At 40.6% G+C, this 24,524-nt stretch overlaps 1 protein-coding gene across 1 annotated transcript in view; it reads left to right on the top strand.

The window, feature by feature from the left end:
- Window positions 1-24,524, top strand: part of LOC124722372 (IQ and ubiquitin-like domain-containing protein) — a 210,393-nt gene that overhangs the window by 3,059 nt on the left and 182,810 nt on the right. The window contains exon 2 of the mRNA XM_047247547.1: window positions 22,264-22,416. Within this exon, the coding sequence (XP_047103503.1) occupies window positions 22,264-22,416 (153 nt within the window). The remainder of the gene's footprint in view (window positions 1-22,263; window positions 22,417-24,524) is intronic.

The following is a 24,524-nucleotide window of genomic DNA, read 5'->3' as shown; positions in this document are numbered from 1 at the left end:
CTCAAAAATTACACCCAAGAACAATTTAAGTAGCTGTTACACAGGAGAAACCTCAAAAAATGGCTTCTAATTTTTGTAAATCAGCTCCTGAAGTGGCATTCTGAAACTGATATGCTGGAAATATGGATTAACAATGAGAGCACAAGGTAACTTTTTGTCTCTCTGGCAATCAAAGGTTGTTTTTAGGTCAATCATGCATGTAACCTTTTATGACTGAGTAGATTTCATCCCTAAAGTCTGATTCTGGAAGATCTACAAAATATCCATGTAAGGCTTCCATTCAGACCCTTGTTGAGCAGTTTGGTGTGGCAGCTGAAGGAAGCAAAACGAAAACCGAAATTTTAAATGTTATATTCAAGAAATCATTCGCACAGGAGAATCAGTCAAACATACCACTCTTCGACCATTGGACAGACTCCCATATGGACAACATAGTAATAAGAATCCCTGGAATAGAGAAACAACAGAAATATTTGAAAGCAAATAAATCACAGGTCCAGATGGAATCCCAGTTTAGTTTTACAAAGAGTACTATACGGCATTGGTCCCTTACCTAGCCTGCCCAAGTAACTGGAAAAAAGTGCAGGTGACTCCAGTATATAAGAAAGGTAAAAGAAAGGACTAGCAAAATTACAGACCAACATCCCTAACTTCAGTTTTCTGCAGAATCCTTGAACATATTCTCAGTTTGAATATAATAAACTTTCTTGAGACAGAAGCTTATGTCCATGAATCAGCATGTTTTAGAAAACATCACTTATGCAAAGCTCTGGTTGCCCTTTTCTCACATGATATACTGTGAACTATGGATGAAGAGCAGTGCTGTATTTCCAGATTTCTGGAAGGCATTTGACATGACACCCCACTGCAGGCTGTTAATTAAGGTACGAGCATGTGGAATGAGTTCACAGATATGTGAGTAGCTCAAAGATTTCTTAAGTAATAGAACCCAATATGTTGTCCTCAATGGTGACTGTTCATTAGAGACAAGGGCATTGTCAGTAGGGCCCCAGTGAAGAGCAATATGATCACTGTTTCTCCTACATACATAAATCATTTAGCTGACAAGGTGAGTAGCAATCTTTGGTTGTTTGCTGTGATGCCGTGTTGTACAGTAAGGTGTCAAAGTTGAGTGAATGTAGAAAGATACAAGATGATTTAGACAAAATTTCTAGTTGGTGTGGTCAATGGCAGCTGGCTCTAAATGTGTAAAAATGTGAGTTAATGTGGATGAGTAGGAATAACAAACTCATAATCTTTAGATGCAGTATTACTAGAGTCCCACTTGACACAGTCAAGTCAATTAAATATCTGGCCACAACGTTGCGAAACAATATGAAATGGAACGAGCATCTGAGAACTTGGTAGGGAAGGTGAATAGTCAACTTTGGTATATTTGGAGAATTTTAGGAAAGAGTAGTTCACCTGTAAAGGAGACTGGATATGGGATGCTGGTGTGATCTATTCTTAAGCACTGCTTGAGTGTTAGTGGTCCATACCATCTGGGATTGAAGGAAGGACTGAATAAATTCAGAGGTGGGCTGCTAGATTTGTCACCAGTAGGTCTGAGCAACACTTAAGTCTTATGGAGATGCTTCAGAAACTGAAATGGGAATCCATGGAGGGAAGGCAACATTCTTTTCAAGAAACAATATCAAGAAAATTTAGAGAACCACCATTTGAAGCTGACTGCCCAATGATTCTACTGCCACCAATATATACATTTCTACACAAGGACCACAAAAATAAGATATGAGAAATTAGAGCTCATATGGAGGCATATACAGGGTGTTACAAAAAGGTACAGCCAAACTTTCGGGAAACATTCCTCACACACAAATAAAGAAAAGTTGTTATTTGGACATGTGTCTGGAAATGCTTAATTTCCATGTTGGAGTTAGTTTTAGTTTTGTCAGTATGTACTGTACTTCCTCGATTCACCACCAGTTGGCCCAATTGAAGGAAGGTAATGTTGACTTTGGTGCTTGTGTTGACATGCGACTCATTGCTCTACAGTACTAGCATCAAGCACATCAGTACGTAGCATCAACAGGTTAGTGTTCATCACGAATGTGGTTTTGCAGTCAGTGCAATGTTTACAAATGTGGAGTTGGCAGATGCCCATTTGATGTATGGATTAGCACAAGGCAATAGCAGTGGCGCGGTACGTTTGTATCGAGACAGATTTCCAGAATGAAGGTGTCCCAACAGGAAGACGTTCGAAGCAATTGATCGGCGTCTTAGGGAGCATGGAACATTCCAGCCTATGACTCGCGACTGGAGAAGACCTAGAACGATGAGGACACCTGCAATGGACGAGGCAATTCTTCGTACAGTTGATGATAACCCTAATGTCAGCGTCATAGAAGTTGCTGCTGTACAAGGTAATGTTGACCACGTCACTGTATGGAGAGTGCTATGGGAGAACCATTTGTTTCCGTACCGTGTACAGCGTGTGCAGGCACCATCAGCAGCTGATTGGCCTCCATGGGTAAACTTCTGCGAATGGTTCATCCAACAATGTGTCAATCCTAATTTCAGTGCAAATGTTCTCATTACGGATGAGGCTTCATTCCAACGTGATCAAATTGTAAATTTTCACAATCAACATGTGTGGGCTGACGAGAATCCGCACGCAATTGTGCAATCACGTCATCAACACAGATTTTCTGTGAACGTTTGGACAGGCATTGTTGGTGATGTCTTGATTGGGCCAGATGTTCTTCCACCTATGCTCAATGGAGCACGTTATCATGATTTCATACGGGATACTCTACCTGTGCTGCTAGAATAAGTGCCTTTACAAGTACGACATAACATGTGGTTCATGCACAATGGAGCTCCTACACATTTCAGTCGAAGTGTTCGTACGCTTCTCAACAACAGATTTGGTGACTGATGGATTGGTAGAGGCGGACCAATTTCATGGCCTCCATGCTCTCCTGACCTCAACCCTCTTGACTTTCATTTATGGGGCCATTTGAAAGCTCTTGTCTACGCATCCCCGGTACCAAATGTAGAGACTCTTCGTGCTCGTATTTTGGACGGCTGTGATACAATACGCCATTCTCCAGGGCTGCATCAGCGCATCAGGGATTCCATGTGCTGGAGGGTGGATGCATGTACCCTCGCTAACGGAGGACATTTTGAACATTTCCTGTAACAAAGTGTTGGAAGTCACGCTGGTATGTTCTGTTGCTGTGTGTTTCCATTCCATGATTAATGTGATTTGAAGAGAAGTAATAAAATGAGCTCTAACATGGAAAGTAAGTGTTTCCGGACACATGTCCACATAACATATTTTCTTTCTTTGTGTGTGAGGAATGTTTCCTGAAAGTTTGGCCGAACCTTTTTGTAACACCCTGTAGATAGAGATTTTTCCCTTGCTCTATTTGTGAGTGGAACAGGAAGGGAAATGACAAGTAGTGGTACAGGGTACCCTCCACCACACACTGTATGTTGGCTTGTGGAGTGTCTATGTATGTGTGGATGTGGAATCTCCCATACCTATTCATTGCTCTCAAAATGTTTACAAGCCACAAATTTGTTTAGATGTGGGAGCAGGGTGTGTCACATCTGGTGATTTTGAGGGAGGGGGGGAGGGGAGGGGGGAAATGTTCCTACAATTTGCACTTCCACTTCAAATCTCCCATTCCTACCATCACTAAAACAGCTTTTTCCACAGTGGCATATTATTGATGGACCATTACTTCCTTCTTCATTTGTCTCTTCTTGCATGTTTTCTTCCTCCACTTGACTCAAAATACTTTCCAACTTTTAACTACTGCTTTTATAGCTGTTTCATTTCTTGCATAAAATTATGAAGCCCTACCTGATCAGCAGTGTACAAAAACAGCTGATTTGCTTTTAATAATGATTCAAATACTGAAAAAAAATAATTTTTTTTTGTTTTCCTTCAGTCAGTATTCAACAAACATGGCATCATGCTTGCACAGTGCTTTCTCTTAGTTAATTCTTCTTATAAATTTATCATACTGCTTCTTTCAGTGTATGCTCATGGTATTAGTTACTTCATACTCCTTTAATCACTGACTGTCCAATACTATGCTGAAGAGCCAAAGAAACTTGTACATCTGCCTTAATATCATGTAGGACACCCACGAGCCTGAAGAAATGCAGCAACCTGACATGCCATGGACTCGACTAACGTCTGAAGTTCTGCTAGAGGAAATTGACACCATGAATTCTGGAGGGCTATCCATAAGAGTACGAGGGGATGGAGATCACTTCTGAACAGCACACTGCAAGGCATCCCAGATATGTTCAATAATGTTCATGTCTGGGGAGTTTGGTGGACAGTGGAAATGTTGAAATTCAGAAGAGTGTTCCTGGAGCCACTCTCTAGCATTTTGGGATGTGTGGTGTGTCACACTGTCCTGCTGGAATTGCCCAAGTCTTTCAGAATGATCAATGGACATGAATGGATGCAGGTGATCAGATAGGATGCTTGCATATAAATCATCTGTCAGGGTCATATGTAGACATATCAAGGGTCCCATAGCACTCCAGCTGCACGTGCCTCACACCTTCACATAGTCCCATGAGCTTGAACAGTCCCCTGCTGACATGCAGGGTCCAATGATACATGAGGTTGTGTCCATACCTGTACACATCCATCCACTCGATAAAATTTGAGAAGAGAGTTGTCCACTAGACAACATGTTCCCAGTTATCAACAGTCCAATGTTGGTGTTGATGGGTCCAGGCAAGGCATAAAGCTTTGTGTCATGCAGTCATCAAGGGTACAAGAGTGGGCCTTCAGCTCCAAAAGCCCGTATCGATGATGTTTCATTGAATGGTTCACGCACTGGCACTTGTTGATAGCCCAGCATTGAAATCTGCACCAATCTGTGGAAGGGTTGCAGATCTGTCACATTGAACAATTCTCTTATGTCATCATTGGTCCCATTCTTGCAGGATCTTTTTCTGGCCTCAGTGATGTTGGAGATTTGATGTTTCACCAGATTCCTGATATTCACGGTACACTCATGCAGTGGTCATACAGGAAAATCCCTACTTAATAGCTACCTCAGAGATGCTGTGTCCCATCACTCATACACTGACTATAACACCACATTCAAAAACGCACTTAAATGTTGATAACCTGCCATTGCAGCAGCAGTAACCAATCTAACAACTGCACCAGACACTTGCTGTCTTTATTGGCATTGCCAACAGCACTGGCGTATTCTGCCTGTTTAGTTTTCAGATATGTTTTTTACAAATCATATTCAGTGGAAGTGTGGCCACATTTCAATTCATCTATCCCCATGTGTAGACCCTCTATATCAGTGGTTGTGAATTTTTTTTGCTGAATGGCCAATACTGTCAATGTGGGGTGGCACGTCAGGCCACATATGAACCAATCTCATTATTAATGGGTAACCTACATAAATTAATTTTTCATGTGCCCCAAAATGAGAGTATGATAAGTTGGCCAGTAGCTCTCAAGTATTGATTATTAAAAGTCATCAACATTCGGGACACTTTGTGTCAACTGTTCCCTGTTTCAGACTGCTGTCACCCTCAATGAACCCAAAGTTGTGACACTGTGATTGCCTGACAAAGTGCTCATTTGTCATATGTAGCAGTTGATGATTAAATGATTAATAACAATAACTGTATTTACATATAAGTGCATTATGCAGTTTCAGAAATGATCACAAATGTTTACTAAATGTTTTCATATCTTTTTTCCTACTCATTTAGTTGTGTTAAAACAATAGCCTTAGTTTATTTTCATATTCTTTGTTACAAATGAGTATCACATTTCAAGATGATGGTCTCCATAAGGTGCATTCATGGATCCATGTTCATTCTGTCTCAAAATTTATATCTAACAGCTGATCGGTATGAACCAGGCATATACATGAATTGTCAGTACTGGAAGACAAACAATAAAACATTCGAATCTTCAGGTTTTCGTGGCGCAAAGACTGCTCCATTAAATTTCGGGAATGCAGCCACATAAATTCTGCTTCTTCTTCTAATATTTCGGCTGTATATCTTTCAGCCATCTTCAGAGAGAGCCGTACGACTGACGCTCCAGCACTCGCTCCATCCTTTTAAACTCGCGGACCGCGCCACTGCGCATGCGGCCACAGATGAACAAGGCGCCAGTGATGTTGATCGGCGGCAAAGACGTAACATATGCATGAGTTACGTCTGTGGCTGCGCATTCGATCCATGCTGGGAGATCGATGTATTACTGGGAGCTGAACTGTAGCGACGTCTTTGTAAGTTCAATATTGAAAGTGCCGGATTCCATGATTTATCTAATGTGAAACCGCTGTCTCTATTAATTAAATTCTTCGCCAAGCGGATTTCAATGGCCTCTTTTACTACGGAGTCCCAGAAAGATGAAACAGAAGTCAGAATTTCGACATTTTCATATACCATAGAGTGACCAGAATCAATACAATGCTCTGCCACAGCCGATTTACTGGGTTGTAAGAGCCGAGTGTACCTGCGATGTTCCGTACACCTCTCTTGGACTGTACGATTCGTTTGTCCGATATATGAAAGGCCACATTCACATGGTATCTTGTAAACTCCAGGTTTGCGGAGTAGTAAGTCATCTTTAACGGAACCCAGGAGTGCAGCTGTCTTCGCCGGTGGACGAAAAATCACTTTTACTTTATGTTTAGTGAGGATCCGTCCTATTTTGGATGAAAGGCTTCCCACATACAGCAGGACAGCCATGGATTTAAATGTTTCCTCGCCATCTTCTGCATTCCTTACGGACACCTTAGGTTTTATTTGTAGTGCCTTACGTATCTGTTGTGGAGAATACCCGTTGTCCTCAAAAACTCTCTTCAAATGTAAAAGTACGTCTTTTAAACTACTTTCATCAGATATTACGTGTGCTCGGTGTACCAAAGTTCTTAGAACACTACTCGTCTGCGAAGGATGGTGACAGCTATTTGCATGTAAATATAAGTCCGTATGGGTCGGTTTCCGATATACTGCATGACCCAGAGTGCCATCTTCTTTACGCCGAACCAAGACATCCAAAAATGGAAGACATTCCTCGTTTTCCACTTCCATTGTAAACTGAATTTGTCCATGGATGGAATTCAGATGGTTTAAGAAGTCCTGCAATTTGTCCTCGCCATGGGGCCACACTACAAAGGTGTCGTCAACGTACCTCCAAAAAACTGTAGGCTTCAAACTAGCAGACTCCAGGGCCTTCTCCTCGAAATCCTCCATAAATAAATTGGCCACCAAGGGTGACAAAGGACTACCCATGGCAACACCGTCAGTCTGTTCAAAAAAGTCATTATTAAATAAAAAGTATGTGGAGGTCATCACATGGTGAAACAAAGCTAAAATCTCCTTATCAAAACTTTTTCCAATGAGATCTAAAGATTCAGAGAGAGGTACCTTAGTAAATAGCGACACTACATCAAAGCTGACTAATAGATCAGAGGTGTTCAGTTTCAAAGATTTTAATTTGCCAATGAAATCTGCAGAGCTCCTTATATGATGATCACATTTTCCCACAAGCGGCCTCAATAGTGACGCCAGGTGCTTGGCACAATCATAGTTGGGAGAACCAATATTGCTCACAATAGGACGTAGAGGAACGTCTTTCTTATGGATCTTTGGGAGTCCATAAAGCCTTGGAGGCACTGCACCACTTGGTTTCAGTCTTCATATGACTTCCGGTGGAAATGGGGAGACAAACGAATCGTACAGTCCAAGAGAGGTGTACGGAACATCGCAGGTACACTTGGCTCTTACAACCCAGTAAATCGGCTGTGGCAGAGCATTATATTGATTCTGGTCACTCTATGGTATATGAAAATGTCGAAATTCTGACTTCTGTTTCATCTTTCTGGGACTCCGTAGTAAAAGAGGCCATTGAAATCCGCTTGGCGAAGAATTTAATTAATAGAGACAGCGGTTTCACATTAGATAAATCATGGAATCCGGCACTTTCAATATTGAACTTACAAAGACGTCACTACAGTTCAGCTCCCAGTAATACATCGATCTCCCAGCATGGATTGAATGCGCAGCCACAGACGTAACTCATGCATATGTTACGTCTTTGCCGCCGATCAACATCACTGGCGCCTTGTTCATCTGTGGCCGCATGCGCAGTGGCGCGGTCTGCGAGTTTAAAAGGATGGAGCGAGTGCTGGAGCGTCAGTCGTACGGCTCTCTCTGAAGATGGCTGAAAGATATACAGCCGAAATATTAGAAGAAGAAGCAGAACTTATGCGGCTGCATTCCCGAAATTTAATGGAGCAATAAAACATTCCTCCTCTCACAGCCTCTAATCCCGCAGTGGCTGCATTACTTACGCCTCTGCCCCTGAGGTAAGTGACCAATAAGTGACCAACTTCACTTAGCTCATGGTCAAATTTACCGAAGTCAATTAAAATTCAGTATATCTTAAAATACAATAAAGTGCCAAAGAAACTGGTATAGACATGTGTATTCAAATACAGAAATATGTAAACAGACAGAATACGGCATTGCAGTTGGCAATGCCTATGTAAGACAACAAGCATCTGGGGCAGTTGTTAGCTTAGTTACTGCTGTTACAATGGCAGGTTATCAAAATTTAAGACAGTTTGAGTGTGGTTTTATAGTTGGCACATGAACAATGTGGCACAGCATCTCCGTGGTAGCTATGAAGTGGGGATTTTCCTGTACGACCACTTCATGAGTGTACTGTGAATATCAGGAACTGGTAAAACATCAATCGCAAAACATCACTGTGGCCAGAAAAAGATCCTGCCAGAACAGGACCAACAATGACTGAAGAGAATTGTCCATCATAAGAGAAGTGCAACCCTTCCACAAATTGCTGCAGATTTCAATGCTGGGCCATAAATAAGTGTCAGCATGCAAACCATTCAATGAAACATAATTGATATGGACTTTTGGAGCTGAAGGCCCAGACGTGTACCCGTCAACACCAACATTGGACTGTTGATGACTGTAAACATGTTGCCTGGTCAAACGAATCTTATTTCAAATTGTATCAAGAGGATGGACGTGTATGGGTATGGACACAACCTCATGAATTCATAGATCCTGCATGTCAGGAGGGGACTTTTCAAGCTGGTGGAGGTTCTGAAACGGTGTGGAGCATGTGCAGTTTGAGTGCTATGGAACCCCTGATATGTCTAGATATGACTCTGACAAGTGACATGTACATAAGCATTGTGTCTGACCACCTGCATCCATTTGTGTTCATTGTGCATTCCGACAAACTTGGGCAATTCCAGCAGGACAGTGTGACACCCCACAGATCCAGAATTGCTAGAGAGTGGCGCCAGGAACACTCTTCTGAGTTTAAACACTTACACTGGCCACCACACTCCCCAGATATGAACATTATTGAGCATATCTTGGATGCCTTGCAATGTGCTGTTCAGAAGAGATCTTCACCCCCTTGTACTCTTACAGATTTATAAACACCCCTCCAGGATCCATGGTGTCAGTTCCCTTCAGCACTACTTCGGACGTTAGTTGAGTCCATGCCATGCCATGTTGCGGCATTTCTGCGTGTTTGTGGGGGTCCTACATGATATTAGGCAGCTGTACCAGTTTCTTTGGCTCTTCAGTGTCTTACTGTCTACGGATTTTTGTTTTTTACTGAGCAGGAAAAGTACACCCTTAAGAAGCTCTCAACATTAGTTGGAAATTTTGATTCACCTGTTAGTTGCTAGATGCATGTTATTATTAAAATACAGATTAGAACCACAGGCTGCATGAATATTTCATTCGGGCCACATCTGGCTCTCAGGCTGCAGATTGACGACCACTGTTCTATGTACTCTTTCCAATGTTAAGCATTCCCCTCTTTGTTTAGTACTGGTTTTCTATCTGTGCTGTTGATTTTCATACAGCTGCTTCTCTTTTCTCCAATATGTGTAAGCAATAGACATCAGATTTTGTGTTGCAAGAAAAAGGAAGGAAAAAGTGGAATAATTTTATTGCAGCAAATTTTGTTTTATGCTTTCTGATTCTGAAGCTGAAACAATCCACAAGATTCAATGTGTTTGAGGATGAAGCAGTGGGTACCACAGAGAGAAAGGAATGGTGCAACTGCTTCAAAGATGACCACTCATCAGTGAAGGGTGAAGCACTTTCAGGTAGGCCCTCAGTATCTGCAAATCAGGTTGTTGTTGACCACGTAAGCGCCATGGTGATGCAGGACAGATGAATTACTATCAGAAAACTTGCAGATGAGGTTAAAATTAGTATTGAATCCAATCATTCCATTTCAATGAAACATTTGAACCTGATTATGATCTCACAAAAATTTGTGCCAAAGTTGCTAACAACTGAGCAGAAGAAACTTCGTTTGATGATTGCACAGGACATGTTGGATGTGGTGAACAGTTACCCCAACTTTTTTAACATAGTGTTCACTGGTGATGAGTCCTGGGTTTATAGGTACAATCCAGAAAAAAGTTAGAGTCCTTGGAAGCATCCATCATCTCCAAGACCAAAAAAGTGAGACAGGTTGGTACCAACGTGAAAGTCATGCTGACCACATTTTTTTACTCCAGTAGCATTGCCCATCATGAGTACACCCCAGAAGGTACTACTGTCAACAAGGAGTACTACCAAGAAGTTCTGCATCATCTTTGTGAAGCAATGAGACACAGATGGCCAGATTTGTGGGCAGCAGGTGGTTGGCAGCTTCACCATGATAATGCACCCATTCATCATTCTCTGTTAATTCAGAGCGTTTTGGCCAAAACATCTTGGCTGCGGTTTGTCAGCCTCCCTACTCCCCTGACCTAGCACCTGGCAACTTATGGCTTTTTCCTAAACTGAAAAAGACGGAAAGGGACCATATTTCACAACAGGAAAGACATTATGCAGAATTCGATGAAAAGCTGCACACCTTACCAAAAGAGGCTTTCCAATAATGCTTCCAGCAGTGACAGCAGCATTGGGACAGGGATATAGAAGCTGAAGGTGTTTACTTTGGAGGTGACTAGTGTCAAACAGTTGTATCTGAATAAAGATGGGTTTTGTAAATAAAAGTTGGACACTTTCTGAACAGTCCTGATATATTTCTTGAACCTCTTCATCATCTGCGGAAATAGTTGGCATATAAACTTGTACTACTGTGGTGAGTGTGGACTTAGTATCTGTCTTGGCTACAAACTGTATTCACTATGCTATTCACCTTCAATCCTAATTTCTCATTCATTATTAAACTTACTCCTGCATTACTCCCATTTGGTTTTGTATTTGTAACCCTATATTCACCTGACCAGAAGTCTCAGTCCTCCTGCCATCAAACTTCACAAATTCCCCCTATATTATCTTCAGCCTATCCATGTTCCTGTTTAAGTTTTCTAACCTACCTGCCCAATTATGGGATATAACCTGTAGAATGCTACTTTTGTTTCTCCTGATGACAACATCCTCCTTAGTAGTCCCTGCGTGGAGATCCAAATGAGGGACTATTTTACCTCCAGAATATTTTATCCAAGAGATGCCATCATCATTTAACCATACAATTGGGCTGCATGCCCTCTGGACAGATTACAATTGTAGCTTCCCCTTACATTCAGCTGTCTACAGTAGCAGTACAGCAAGGCCATTTTGGTTGATGTTTCAAATGCCAGATCAGTCAATCATTCAGACAAGTGTTCAATAGCATCTTTCAGTACAGGTCAATCTCAACAGACCTTTTATTTAAATATTACTGTTCAGCAGACTAACACTGGGAAAATATCTTTCTTTACTGTGTACTTTTTTTTTGCGAGTTAGTGTTTTCTTCATAGATAGTTGGGACAGCTTGTTTTGTCTCATGTAGTGAGAGGATGGTGTCAACAAAAAAATGCTCAGGATGAATGCAGCATACTGAGACACATGGCTCGCATCTAAACACCAAATGTCAACCTAATTGACAAGCAGAGAGTCCAAAAGCATGGTAAGGAACAAACACAGCAACAGCAAGAGTATGACATTGAGAAGACTTCAAAACACTTACACAATTAAGTTTAGGCTGAATAAACAAGTTTTAAGCTTATGCTATCTTGCAGCTGGCATCAGAGGCTGCAATTTCAAACCGGGAAGGCTATGACTTCAGAGGCGTTGCCTAGTGAAGGCAACACTCACACTTTTTATGGTGGAGTTGTGGATCACTCCAACACTCAACTGTGAACAGCTCCTCATCCGACATACATATGTCTGGTGGGAATACCAAAACCCTCCTCCATTTAAGGGGCATATTAGGGCTGAAATGCCCAGGCCTGTACCAGTCATGGGACAAGTGGCAATGGGGACCTCGACCAGGATTCTGTCTGGGCACACCCCACTGGGATGTAATGGGCAACCCTTGGGGTGGTTACAGGCTGATGCTAGTGGTTGAGAACTGAGGAGGACTGGGAGACACATTCTGCTGAATGTAGTGATGTTGGAAGGAGGTACTCCATCTCCATCAGATCTGCCCTGGCAAACAGTCCTCCAGGGAGGTAGATTTCTATGTGTGAGGGCACATATGGTGAGTAGTGCATAGGTCTTGAGAATGGCTGCAAATGTCATTCAGTTCTTTGAGTGAGGGTTTGTTGGTCCCTCCTGCCTGTGCTAACAGCTCCTGTTTGCTTGAGTTGTGGCACCTGTCGTTCAGATTGAGGCAGGCTTAGCTGATTAGCCTGGCATGTCAGGTGGCACTGACCTACAGCAACTACATAAAAGTGTCACCCCTTATGTCCACCTTGCATCCATTCACACGTTTACTCAATTGTGCATGCCCAGACAGCAGAACCTTACTGATAAAATGGCATGGCTGTCAGGCCAAGGGCAGGTGGCTCTGGATGGAATAGGTTAAAGGGACCATATGGCTGATAGCTGTACAGCCCCTCAACCAGACTGCACCGACTGATTGGAGTTGCTTGGTAAGAAGCCAAAACCTGGACAAGGCAAGCTCTCGAGATACCATCAAGGCTGTTTCCATTAGCTGTGGTCTGAGCGTCTTGGCCAACCACTCAACATCTACATTTGATGCCAAATGGAATGGCTCCATGGTCTGGTGATGAACTGCATTTCAGCAGTACGACATTTCAAAATCCTCTGACACAAACTGTCAGCCATTGTCTGAGGGCTGGATGTGTGATGCACCCTTGATATTGAAAGCGGTAGCTAAGGACCTAACTATAGCATGCAACATCATGGAGGACGACCTAGCAACGTCTGGAAAATTAGACGATGTGTCTACTGCTAACAGCCGCATGACACCTAAGAAGGGACCAGCCAAGACCATGTGCACCTGGCCCCATGGGTGGTCTTGCACAGCCCATGGAGAAAATTTCTTCTGTGGAGTTGCGTTGTTGTGGACACATGTTGAACAGGCACACTTTGTGTGCTCAGTGACAGAATTAATTGCTGGCTGATAGACATGCTGCCGAGCTAGCACTTTCTATGTGGCATCTCATAATAGGATGGCATCTCCAAATAGGATGCATGGAATATCTGAAGAATTTGGAGTCACAAAGATGCAGCATTCCGATCTTCTGTAGCAAGCTGCCTACAACATTGGGTCTATTGCAAAGCCAGGGACACGTACAGAGCACTGGGTCTGATCCCATGGAAATATGCTCCAGTCATCCTTTGCAGACTGCTGTAATGACCATGTGCAAAAGTGGATCCTTGCTCATAACTGCCGTGATTTCCTGTGCTGGAAAAGGAAATTCATTGAGGGTATCCTGAAGGTTCCAGTCCAGTGCAAAACAGATTGTCTCCTGTTTGTAAAAGTCAGTTTCAGGAACCATCAGTAAGGGTAACAAGGTGTCCGATTCATGAGCTGTTGAGCTGTGAGGTGGGCTGGTACTGAATGCCACAGAAATTATTACTCAGATACGAGGCCAAACACTGTCTGGGAGCTTGGATGAGTGACCAAATACTGATATGAGTGGCTTATGGTCTCTAAAGGTGTGCAGCTTAGTACTGTACTAGAAAACATGGATTTGTTTTTTTACTCCATATATGATCGTGAGTGCCTCTTTCTCAATCTGAGAATAATTTCTCTGTGCTGCTGACAAGGTCTTAGAAATGAATGCAGTGGGTGCTCTGAGCCATTGAAATTTTTAATAGAGAGCATGGTGCCATTGCTGTATTAAGATAGGTCGATGTCCAGAGTCATAGGCTTACCGTGGAGTGAGCATGGCCAAATGTGGGGTGGAGCAGAGAAACTTCACTCCTTTCGTGTGAAGCTGATTTAATGGATGCCAAAGGTTAGCAGCCTGTGGAATGAGTGTCACTTAGTAACTTACCTTTTCTAAAAATGATTGTAACTCTCTAATATTCTTAGGAAGTGGCAAATTTTCTGTTGTTGCCATATGCTCTGTCCTTGTTATAATACTGTCTCCACATAGCACATGCCCTAGGTACTGCACTCTAGGAACAAAAAAAACTACATTTCTCAAGCTTGAAACACAGTCTGTTGTCTAACAGTCACTCAAAAATTGCCTCCAAATTTTGCAAATGCTTTTCTCTTGTGGGGACAGTAACCCAAATGCTGTACAAATAGTGGATGCAGCATGAAATGTCTCTGATAAAATGCTCAAGAATACTCTGGAAAATTCCTGGAGCTGAAGCTACCCAAACAGAAAATGGTTAAACTGGTGCATCCCAAAAGAATTATTTAATACTAAAAGCCTTGGAGACTCAACATCAAATGGCAACTGCCAGTATGCATCTCTGAGGTCAATTTTGGAAAAATTTTGACTGTTGGTCAACTTAACCAGAAACTTCTTGGGACATGGTATGGGATAAACATCTGTTTCACATTGTGCATTGATTTTGTGCTTGAAATCACAGTACAGTCTGACATCAGCATTGAGTTTCTGGATCATGATCATTGGGGTGGCTCACTGGATTCACGAAACTGGTGACACTACCCCAAGTTTCTGCTATCTGTTGAGTTCCACCTTCATTTTATGTCACATACCAGCTCCTGCATTTTCTCCTGACAGCAACAGCAGCATTTCTTCTGCTGCTGTTTTGGCTGCTCCTTATAGAACTACATTTATTGTTTCCAACACTACAAAAACACTGGGTTCATGAAGGCCACAATATACAGCACTAACACTAAAAAACTTACAAGTGAGAGCAAGTTCTCATCACCATCTGTTATGCACATGTAGTGAGATGATAACGTCCATGCAAAATGCTGGTATACCACCACACACAGCACCCATGAAGACGCTGGGTGTCAGCTAGCGAGCAAAGAATCTGAAGCATAGTTAGGGACCAACACAGAAACTTTTACAATCAAACCCACCTTGACTGTATTGTGAGGCAAATTAATATTGGGATTTGCAAGGGTGCTGATGATTGCTGATAAGGCACACGTTTTGGTGGTGACATGTCAGAATTTCCATAGCTCAGGCTGCTCTACACTGAACTGGGTTGGAAAGGGATAGTTGGTTAAGCTTATAAGTATAGTAGGTGGATCTGGACTCACTCAAGGCCAAATCCAGTGATAATGTGTAGAAGGGCTAGCCCTTTTTAGGATGAAGTCATGTAGGAGCTATCTCTGTATGAGGATGGTTCCTTTAATGCTGAAACTTAGTCCAGTAAATGAGGAATGCATATCAGAAGGTGCAATAAGCTTATTTCATGAAAATATTAGGGAAATTAGAGATAAAGTAGGCAAAATACTAATAGATCTTGAAACTGACATTATTTATATCTCAGAGCATCATTTCCATAGTGAAGAAAGGCTAAGACTTCCCTTGAAGGGCTGTACATCATCTGACATATACACAAGGACTTTGTTACAGAAGGAAGGTGTGGCCATTAATACTAAACACATTGTTTCATTCAAAAGAGCTGACACCTCAAAACACTGTAAATGCCAAATGTTTGAAGGTTATGTAGAATAGTTTTAATTTTCAAGGAAAATAACTGTTATTATAGGCCTCTACTGTTTCCCTAGTTCAGACTGCAGGGTCTTCCTCTCCAGACTTGACACTGTTCTATACTTGGTTCTTAAGAAAGACATTAAGTTAATTTTGAGTGAGAATTTCAGTATAAACTTTCTGGTTGATTCTCCAGAGAAAATCATATTAATAGATTTACTTGAATTTCACAATTATATACAGACTGTATGCTTCCTAACAAGATTTCAGGGAAACAGCAGCACTATTACAGATAATATTTTCATAGATTGTTCTCTAGTTGATGGGCACCGTGTGAGAAAAGTTAGTAATGACCTGTCAAATTATGATTCACAGATAGTAATAATGAAAAGAATCAAGCCAGAGCCATATCCTAAAGTAGTAAACAAAAGATTTATAGATATGAAAACAAGGCATTACACGAAGACAATAGATAGCTCCCAGAACAAAATTGAAACTGTATGGTCAGTTGTAAAAGAGGTATGAGGGCATAATATGGGTGCTCAACACATCACATCTCCCTTGTGTGAAAATGAAACTGTTAGTGATCCACCAGAATTGTGCAAGATATTTTGTAATCACTTCCAGTCAGTAGTCAACAACTTGAATAAAAATTTTGGAATGGAACATGGAAGTTAATGGTATCAGAAGTACTCTCTATCCCACATCATCAAGTGGCTTGTGGAGTATTGATGTAGATGTAGAATAGAAATTTTATTGGTACACATAAATATGCAGAAGCTCATGTTCCAAGTAACTATAGCAGATGAAGGAAACAAGCAAAACTGAAACTGAATCAGTTATTAAATTACTGAAGAGTTAAGATTTCTGTGGGCATGATGAAATAACAAGGAGGATTATGATGACCAATGCACCATACACAAGATCTGTACTCAGTAATCTGTGTAATGTGACTTTTCACTATGGGTAGTTTCTTGGCAGGTTGAAATACTTGTTAGTGAAACCTATTTGGCCTGCCGGATTGGCCGAGCAGTTCTAGGCACTATAGTCTGGAACTGTGCGACCACTATGGTCGCAGGTTTGAATCCTGCCTCGGGCATGAATGTGTGTGATGTGCTTAGGTTAGTTAAGTTTAAGTAGTTCTAAGTTCTAGGGGACTGATGACCTCAGAAGTTAAGTCCCATAGTGCTCAGAGCCATTTGAACCATTTTTGAAACCTATTTATAAAGACAGCAAAAGAGGTAATGTAGACAGGTACCAGGCTGTTTCTTAGCTACTAGTATTTTCAAAAGTTTTCATGACAGAAACTTTCAAGAGAGTAGTAGCATATCTCAGTACCCATAATTTTTCTGTCAGATTTGCAGTTTGGCTTCAGGAAAGGAGTATCCACTGAAAATGCAATTTACAAGGGGTATTCAGTAAATAATGTGACACTTTTTTTTCTCAGCCAATTATGGTTGAAACAATGTAGACTATGTTATGGAATATTCTGGAATATTCACACTTCAGCCCCAATAGTTTTGTTAAGTTCTGACAGGTGGTGGCGTGATACATCGTCTTCAAAATGGTCACTGTAAAGGAGGTGCATTCCAAGCAGAGAGCTGTCATTGAGTTTCTTTTGGCAGAAAATCAAAGCATCACAGATATTCGAAAGTGTTTGCAAAAGTCTATGGAGACTTGGTAGTGAACAAAAGTATGGTCAGTTGTTGGGTAAGGCATTTGTCATCATCTAAATGAGGTCGCACAAACCTAATCAGTCTCCCAGGTGCTGGCTGGCCGCACACAGCTGTGACTCTGTGATGTTGGAATGTGTGGACACTCTCATCTGAAACGATCAACACATCACAGTCAGACACCTTGCTGCTCAACTGTATGTCTCTGTTGATGGTGATGACACACTTGTCTACCAGTTAGGACACTCAAAGGTGTGTGCCCACTGTGTTTCTGATCATATAATAGAAGACTATGAAAAACAATAGAGGACTATCTTGTGCAGAATTGCTTTCACATTACATGGCTGGTCATGACAATTTTTGTCAAACATTGTGTTGTGTACATAGTTCCGCATAGTCAGCACGTACACAACTTTCCCACTAGAGCGCACCCCGCTAGGCACAACAGCACAGGCGCAGCGCTCGTCCATCTCCGCACTACGAGATGGAGCTGCCTAGAGACGGACCAAATTCTGCTTCCGCCGATCTGTGTATTAATATGTCAAGCAGCCAATGAGATTGCTGCCAACATAGAACCTTTTCTCCTCGCGGATGACACTCGCGCAGTGATACCTGAACGCGCGAGGTATTATAACGAGTGTACAGACCTCCGATTAGTCAGTCTGCATTAGTCTGCATCAGTCTGCATTAGTCTGCGTCAGTCTGCATTAGTCTGTACCAGCCGGCATTTGTCTGTACCAGTCTATAGTCAAGTTTCAGTCTGCGCCTAATAAGATTATCATATTCCTGTACATAGCCGTGAAGAGAAATGTATAGACACTTTGTCAAGTTTCAGAGATATGTGAGAATAAGATTAACGTACTAAGACCAAAGGAACTTCAGATTGTCAATTGTAAATAGCATCCAGAACCAAGTTAAGTTATTTTTATGCTTGTTATTATTTTAATAAATGTGTGTGAAAATTAATGAAGTTCTGTTTAAAGTTGGTCACCGTCAATCTGCTACTCTAAGCGTGCAAGTGGCATTTCTATCATCTGACCTAACGGCAGAAGATAAACATGCCACAATAAGACCATGAGACATATTGCTGACACTCGCCTACTTTGTTAGAGCGGCAAGTCAAATAATCTGATGGTGTATGTACCGAAGGTCTTACAGTACGCACACCACCCATTGTCACAAATGATGAAACATGGATTCATCACTTTGAACCATAAACAAAACAGCAGTCCATGGAGTGACACCACACCACTTATCCTCTGAAGAAAAAAGTTCAAAGCTGCACACCCAGCTGGTAAAGGCATGGTGACAGTCTTCTGGGACTTTGAAGGGGTATTCTGTTTGATGTCCTTTCTCATGGTGCAACCATCAGCTCTGAAGTATATTGTGCTACCTTCAGAAAATTGAAGATATGACTTCAGCATGTTCATCACCACAAAAATGCAAATGAACTTCCCTTTCTCCATGACAATACAAGACCTCACACAAGTCTGTGCAAGTGCACCCAAGAGTAGCTCACAAAACTTCTTTGGACTGTTCTTCCTCATGCACCCCACAGCCTGGATCTCACACCTTCTGACTTCTATCCATTTGGCCCAATGAAGAATGGACTCCATGGAAAGCAGTACATGGATGATGGTGAGGTCACTGATGCAGCAAGGCCCTGGCTCTGCCATCAACCAGTAGAGTGGTACCACGTGGGCATACAAGCCCTCACAGTAAGGTAGGGTAAGCACTGCACAGAGATTATGCTGCAAAATAGGGTTTTGTAGCTGAAAGAGTGAGGAATAATGTGGCATACTGGAATCCTGAATTAAACCAAACTGCTTTCAGAAAAAAAGTCTTGCATTACTTATTGAATATCCCTCATATTCTTTTGTGTGTGAGGCACTAGTATAGCTAAGCAATAAGTTGAGGACAGTAGCTATTTTTTTTATTAAACAAAGGAATTTGATTGTGTGGCCCCTACAATATTTTTACTTAAATTGGAAAATTATGGATTAGGGGGGAAAAGCTTAACAGTGGTTCACTTTATATATGGAAAGTTCAAAGCAGAAAGCTACCCTTCAGTGTTGACAAACAGAGAAGAAATCTGAATCTGACTGGGGTTATTTAAAGTGTGGGATGCCACAGGGTTCTGTTCTGGCCCAGTTGCTTTTCTTGATACCTTTTAATGCTCTGCTACTAACCAGATAGACGGCTCAAATATTTTTCTTTTTGAAAATGACCAATGTGTTATTGTGAAAGATGTGGACTGCATCCTTAATGATGTTACTAACAGAATGGTCGGTAACATCAGCACATGACTTCCAAAGAATAGGTTATCACTTAACTGTGACAAAATGCAATGCATATGGTTTCTGACATGGACCTCTTATAAAAGATAAATTTTAATGTCTTGAGGTAGTAAAGCAGACAGTGAAGTCAACCATTTTAAATTCTTAAGTCTGAGGATAAACAGAAAGCTTTCTTGGAAGTATCACATTTCTGATATTTTTCTGAAACTGACTGCTGCTATCTTCACTACAATAATAATCGCCACTGTCTCTGACACTGAAACATGAAGACATGTTCCTTGTTCTTACTGTCATTCTATTAACTCATATTCTGTTATATTGTGGGTGCACTCACCAAGAATATACTTAGCCTAGAAAAGGGCAGGCAGAATGATCAGTGGTGTCCATTCGTAAACTTCATGTAAGTCATTTTACAGGTGTCTTGGAACTCTAACTCTGCCAGTCCTGTACATAAGGTACATATTCCATCATACCGAGCAAGGTGGCGCAGAGGTTAGCACACTGGACTCGCATTCGGAAGGACGACGGTTCAATCCCGCGTCCGGCCATCCTGATTTAGGTCTTCCGTGATTTTCCTAAATCGCTCGAGGCAAATGCCGGGATAGTTCCTTTGAAAGGGCACGGCCGACTTCCTTCCCCATCCTTCCGTAATCCTATGAGACCGATAACCTCGCTGTTTGGTCTCTTCCCCCAAACAACCAACCAACCAGCCAACCATTCCATCATAAGATTTATTGTTGACAATATTAACTCAGTCAGAAGAAATTGCTAACCTCATTCAGTACACACCAGACATAAAAACAATATGGACTTGAATACCCCTTTTGTAATCATTGTATGGTAATGTAAGCACCAATCAGCACATTTAATTTTTGATAGGCTTCCAGTAGAACTGAAAAATTTAGTTATAAACCTTGGTACTCAAATCCACATCAAATGGTATCCTTGTGGCACAATCCTTCTGTTCTGTAAAGGAGTTCCTCACAGTAGTTCAGAAATTTTCTCTGTAATGTGTTATTAATTCATATAGTCTCTCACAATTTTTTGTTTTATTAATTCTTTGATTCTTTTGTTCATTAATTTTCTAATCAGCATTCTATAAACCATCTACTGACTGACTCGCTGACCAAGTGGTTTTAGTGTACGTGGTCCTGCGGAACCTGATATATACACAGATAAAATAATTTGGCATTGCAGCGCATTAATACATCAGTTAACACACTGTAGTTAATTAGTGTCAATTATTTTAGTAATTCTAAACTGCATGCAGTTCACATTACAGGATATTAACTTTACAAAAATTTTATAAAACAAATATTGAAACAATGGAAAATCCAGAGTGAAATAATGACAATACTTCTACATCTACATAAATGCTCTGCAAGCCACAGTACATTGCATGGGGGAGGGTACCCTGCACCACTGCTTGCCATTTCCTTCTCTGTTCCACTCGCAAATAGAGTGAGAGAAAAACAACTGTCGAAATGCCTCTATGTGAGCCCTAATTTCTTGTATCTTGTCTTCGTGGTCCTTAGCTGCAATGTATGTTGGCAGCAGTAGAACCTTTCGGCAGTCAGCTTCAAACGCCAGTTCTCGAAATTTTCTCAGTAGTGTTTCTCAAAAAGATAGTGGACATGTTGAGTCACAGACATGCACAACAAAAAGACTGCTAAACAAGTATGTTTTCAGCGAAAAGGCCTACTTCTGAAGCAGATAATACATATAACTCACACACACACATGACCACTCTCTCTGGCTGCTGAAGCCAACATCTCCACTATATGATGATTAGCAATCTATCCTTCTCATAATATTGTCATAAGATAAATGCTAATTTTAATGTGTAATTGTTTTGTTGTGAAGTAAAAGATAGGGCAAATTATTTCATGATCTCAACAGTGAAATGCATGAACCATTGTTTATACATATGGACCACACACACACACACACACACACACACACACACACACACACACACAACAACAACAACAAAGGGAAATAGTCAGACACCAGGACAATAATAGCAGGGAGCATTCAGTTTTATCTAGTGATATGTACTGCTTTCTTCTATATGTATGACATGAAATTGCCATGTTGGTAAAATCAATGAAATTTTAGTTTGTAAAACCTAAATAAGAGTAATTCTCCCATGCATCATTTGCAAACTGAACACAAGTGAAGAAAAGTGATAGTGGTAAATGCTATAAGCTGGATGATATCTTAAGATTGTAAATACAGGTTTGAAGAGATGCAGGAATCAACAAAATACCGACCAATAAGCATGATACCAGTCCAAAATGGCTTATTTGTGCAAATTTTGCAGATATATGAACCAGAAACACATTTTTTTCCAAGCTAAGAGCTTCAGATATATATAAAAAGTTTTATGTCAAATATTTAGCTTAATTGCTTTCTTTCTTCTTGCAGGTGAGCAAGAGTACAGAGATGTTATTGTAGAAATTGAAAATAGATGCACTAGAAAGCCTTTTATTGGTGGATATCGTCACAAAGGAACAGGAGTGGAGTATCATCATGCCTTCTCACAAACACAGCCAATTCAGAGGGATTTATCCCAAGAAGGTATTTAAACCATAGTACTATTTTCTAACAAATGGCAAGTCTGTCAAGGACAATGACAGACTAATGGAAGAAAATTTCATTTCATTTTTATTTGTCCTTTAGATCACATTTCTATAAATTTTGTACATATGACATGGAATACATGAATATAATGCAGTGATGTTAGGTGACTTATGGAAGAATGGATGAACATTACAATTTTAACAGTCATGAAGTATAATTTTATAAAGTTCTTTTATGAGCTATGCTAACCTGTGCTGAGAGAGAATAACTATGATTTGTCTTATTAAAATTTAGGCAGTTTTTGTTGAATGGATGATTGCAAAGTAGAGGGGACAGATATTATCATTTTAATTATATCAACATAAATACTCTGCAAGTCATATGGTGCATAGCAGAAGGTACCTTGTACCATTACTAATCATCTCCTTTCCTGATCCACCTGCAAATAAAGTGAGCTAAAAATGGCTGAGTACACTCACACTGTAACTAAGTATTACAGAGTGTGAAGGTACGACACTATAGTGAAGTATTCCATAAATAATTTAACAACAGAGTGTTAGAAAATACCAAACAGACTGGCTTCAAGTCATTCTTTAATAATATAAAAACAATGTTCCAATAGCAAATTTCTAAGAAACATTTAAGCTGTATATCTTAATTTTATTTCTTGCAAAAGTTATTGTATATTTCATTTCACTTTTTTATTTTTCTCATGGATCCAACTAGTAGAGTTATTCATACAATTAATATTTATACAAGTAATATCTGCTGTATCAGTATATTGCATACACACCAGTAAAACATAAAACATGCAATAACAAAATTTTCTGATCTTAATAACAAATGGAACTATACAGGAAAAATATTACTGACAATGTATCAGTTTTAATAACAAGTAATAATCCAACTTCAGATGAATACGGATAGACATATATGTAAAGGGCAATAATAGAAGTTGGTCAGATGTATATAGGTACATGGCAGGTAACAGTGAACAAACCTTGAGCAACAGAAGAAATACACCAGCTGATCAATGAAAGGAGGAAGTACAAAAATATTCAGGGGAAGACAGAGCTACAGCGATGTAAGATGATCAAAAATGAAATAAATAAGAAGTGCAGGTAAACTAAGGCAAAATAGATACAGGAAAAATAGGATGAAATTAAAAAAGAAATGGTTGTTAGAAGGACTGATTCAGCATATAGAAAAGTAAAAACAAATCTCTGATAAAATGTTACTTGTGCATTTGGACTTCCACTGTTAAATACAGAGAAGGGAGAGGATAGGAGGAAAGAGTGCATTAAAGGCCTCTGTGGTGGGGAGGACTTGGCTGATGACATGATAGAAGAAGAAATGGGGGTCAGTTTGAACAACATAGGGAATTCAGTATTAGTCAGGTTTTAAATAAGGCAGAAAACATAAATAACACTCCTTCATAATTTCTAGAATCATTGATGGAAGTGGCATCCAAACTGAAGGTGGTCAGTAGAATTTATGAGGTTGCAGACATACCCTTATATCTGTGGAAAAATATCATCCACACAATCCCAAAGATAGCAAGGTCACATAAGTGTGAGAAGTATTGCACAATCAGCTTGACAGCTCATGCATCCAAGTTGCTGACAAGAATAATATAAAGAAGAATGGGAAAGAAAATAGAGGATTTCTTAGATGGCAGTTTGGCTTTAGCAAAGCTATAGGCACCAGGGAGGTAGTTCTGATGTTGCACGTGATAATGGGTGCAAGGCTTAAAGAAAAATCAAGACACATTAATAGAATTTGTTGATGTAGAAAAGGCATTCAACATTGTAAAATGGTGCAAAATCTTCAAAATTCTGAGAAATATAAGCTATAGGGAAACGTGGATAATACACAATATGCACAAGAACATAGTAAGAAATGGAGACCAAGAATGAAGTGTTTGGATTAAAAAGGGTGTAAGACAGGATGAAGTCTGTCACCTTTGTCATTCAGTTTATACACTGAATAAGCAATGATGGCAATAAAAGAAGGGTTCAAGAGTGGGATTAAAATTCAGGGTGAAAGGATATCAGTGACAAGATTCACTGGTGACATTGCTATCCTCAGTGAAAGTGAAGAACATC

The sequence above is a fragment of the Schistocerca piceifrons genome, chromosome X (assembly GCF_021461385.2).
Source record: "Schistocerca piceifrons isolate TAMUIC-IGC-003096 chromosome X, iqSchPice1.1, whole genome shotgun sequence".
Lineage (NCBI taxonomy): Eukaryota > Metazoa > Arthropoda > Insecta > Orthoptera > Acrididae > Schistocerca > Schistocerca piceifrons.
Note: the sequence above shows the minus strand (reverse complement) of the source record. Positions and strands in the feature narration are given on the sequence as shown.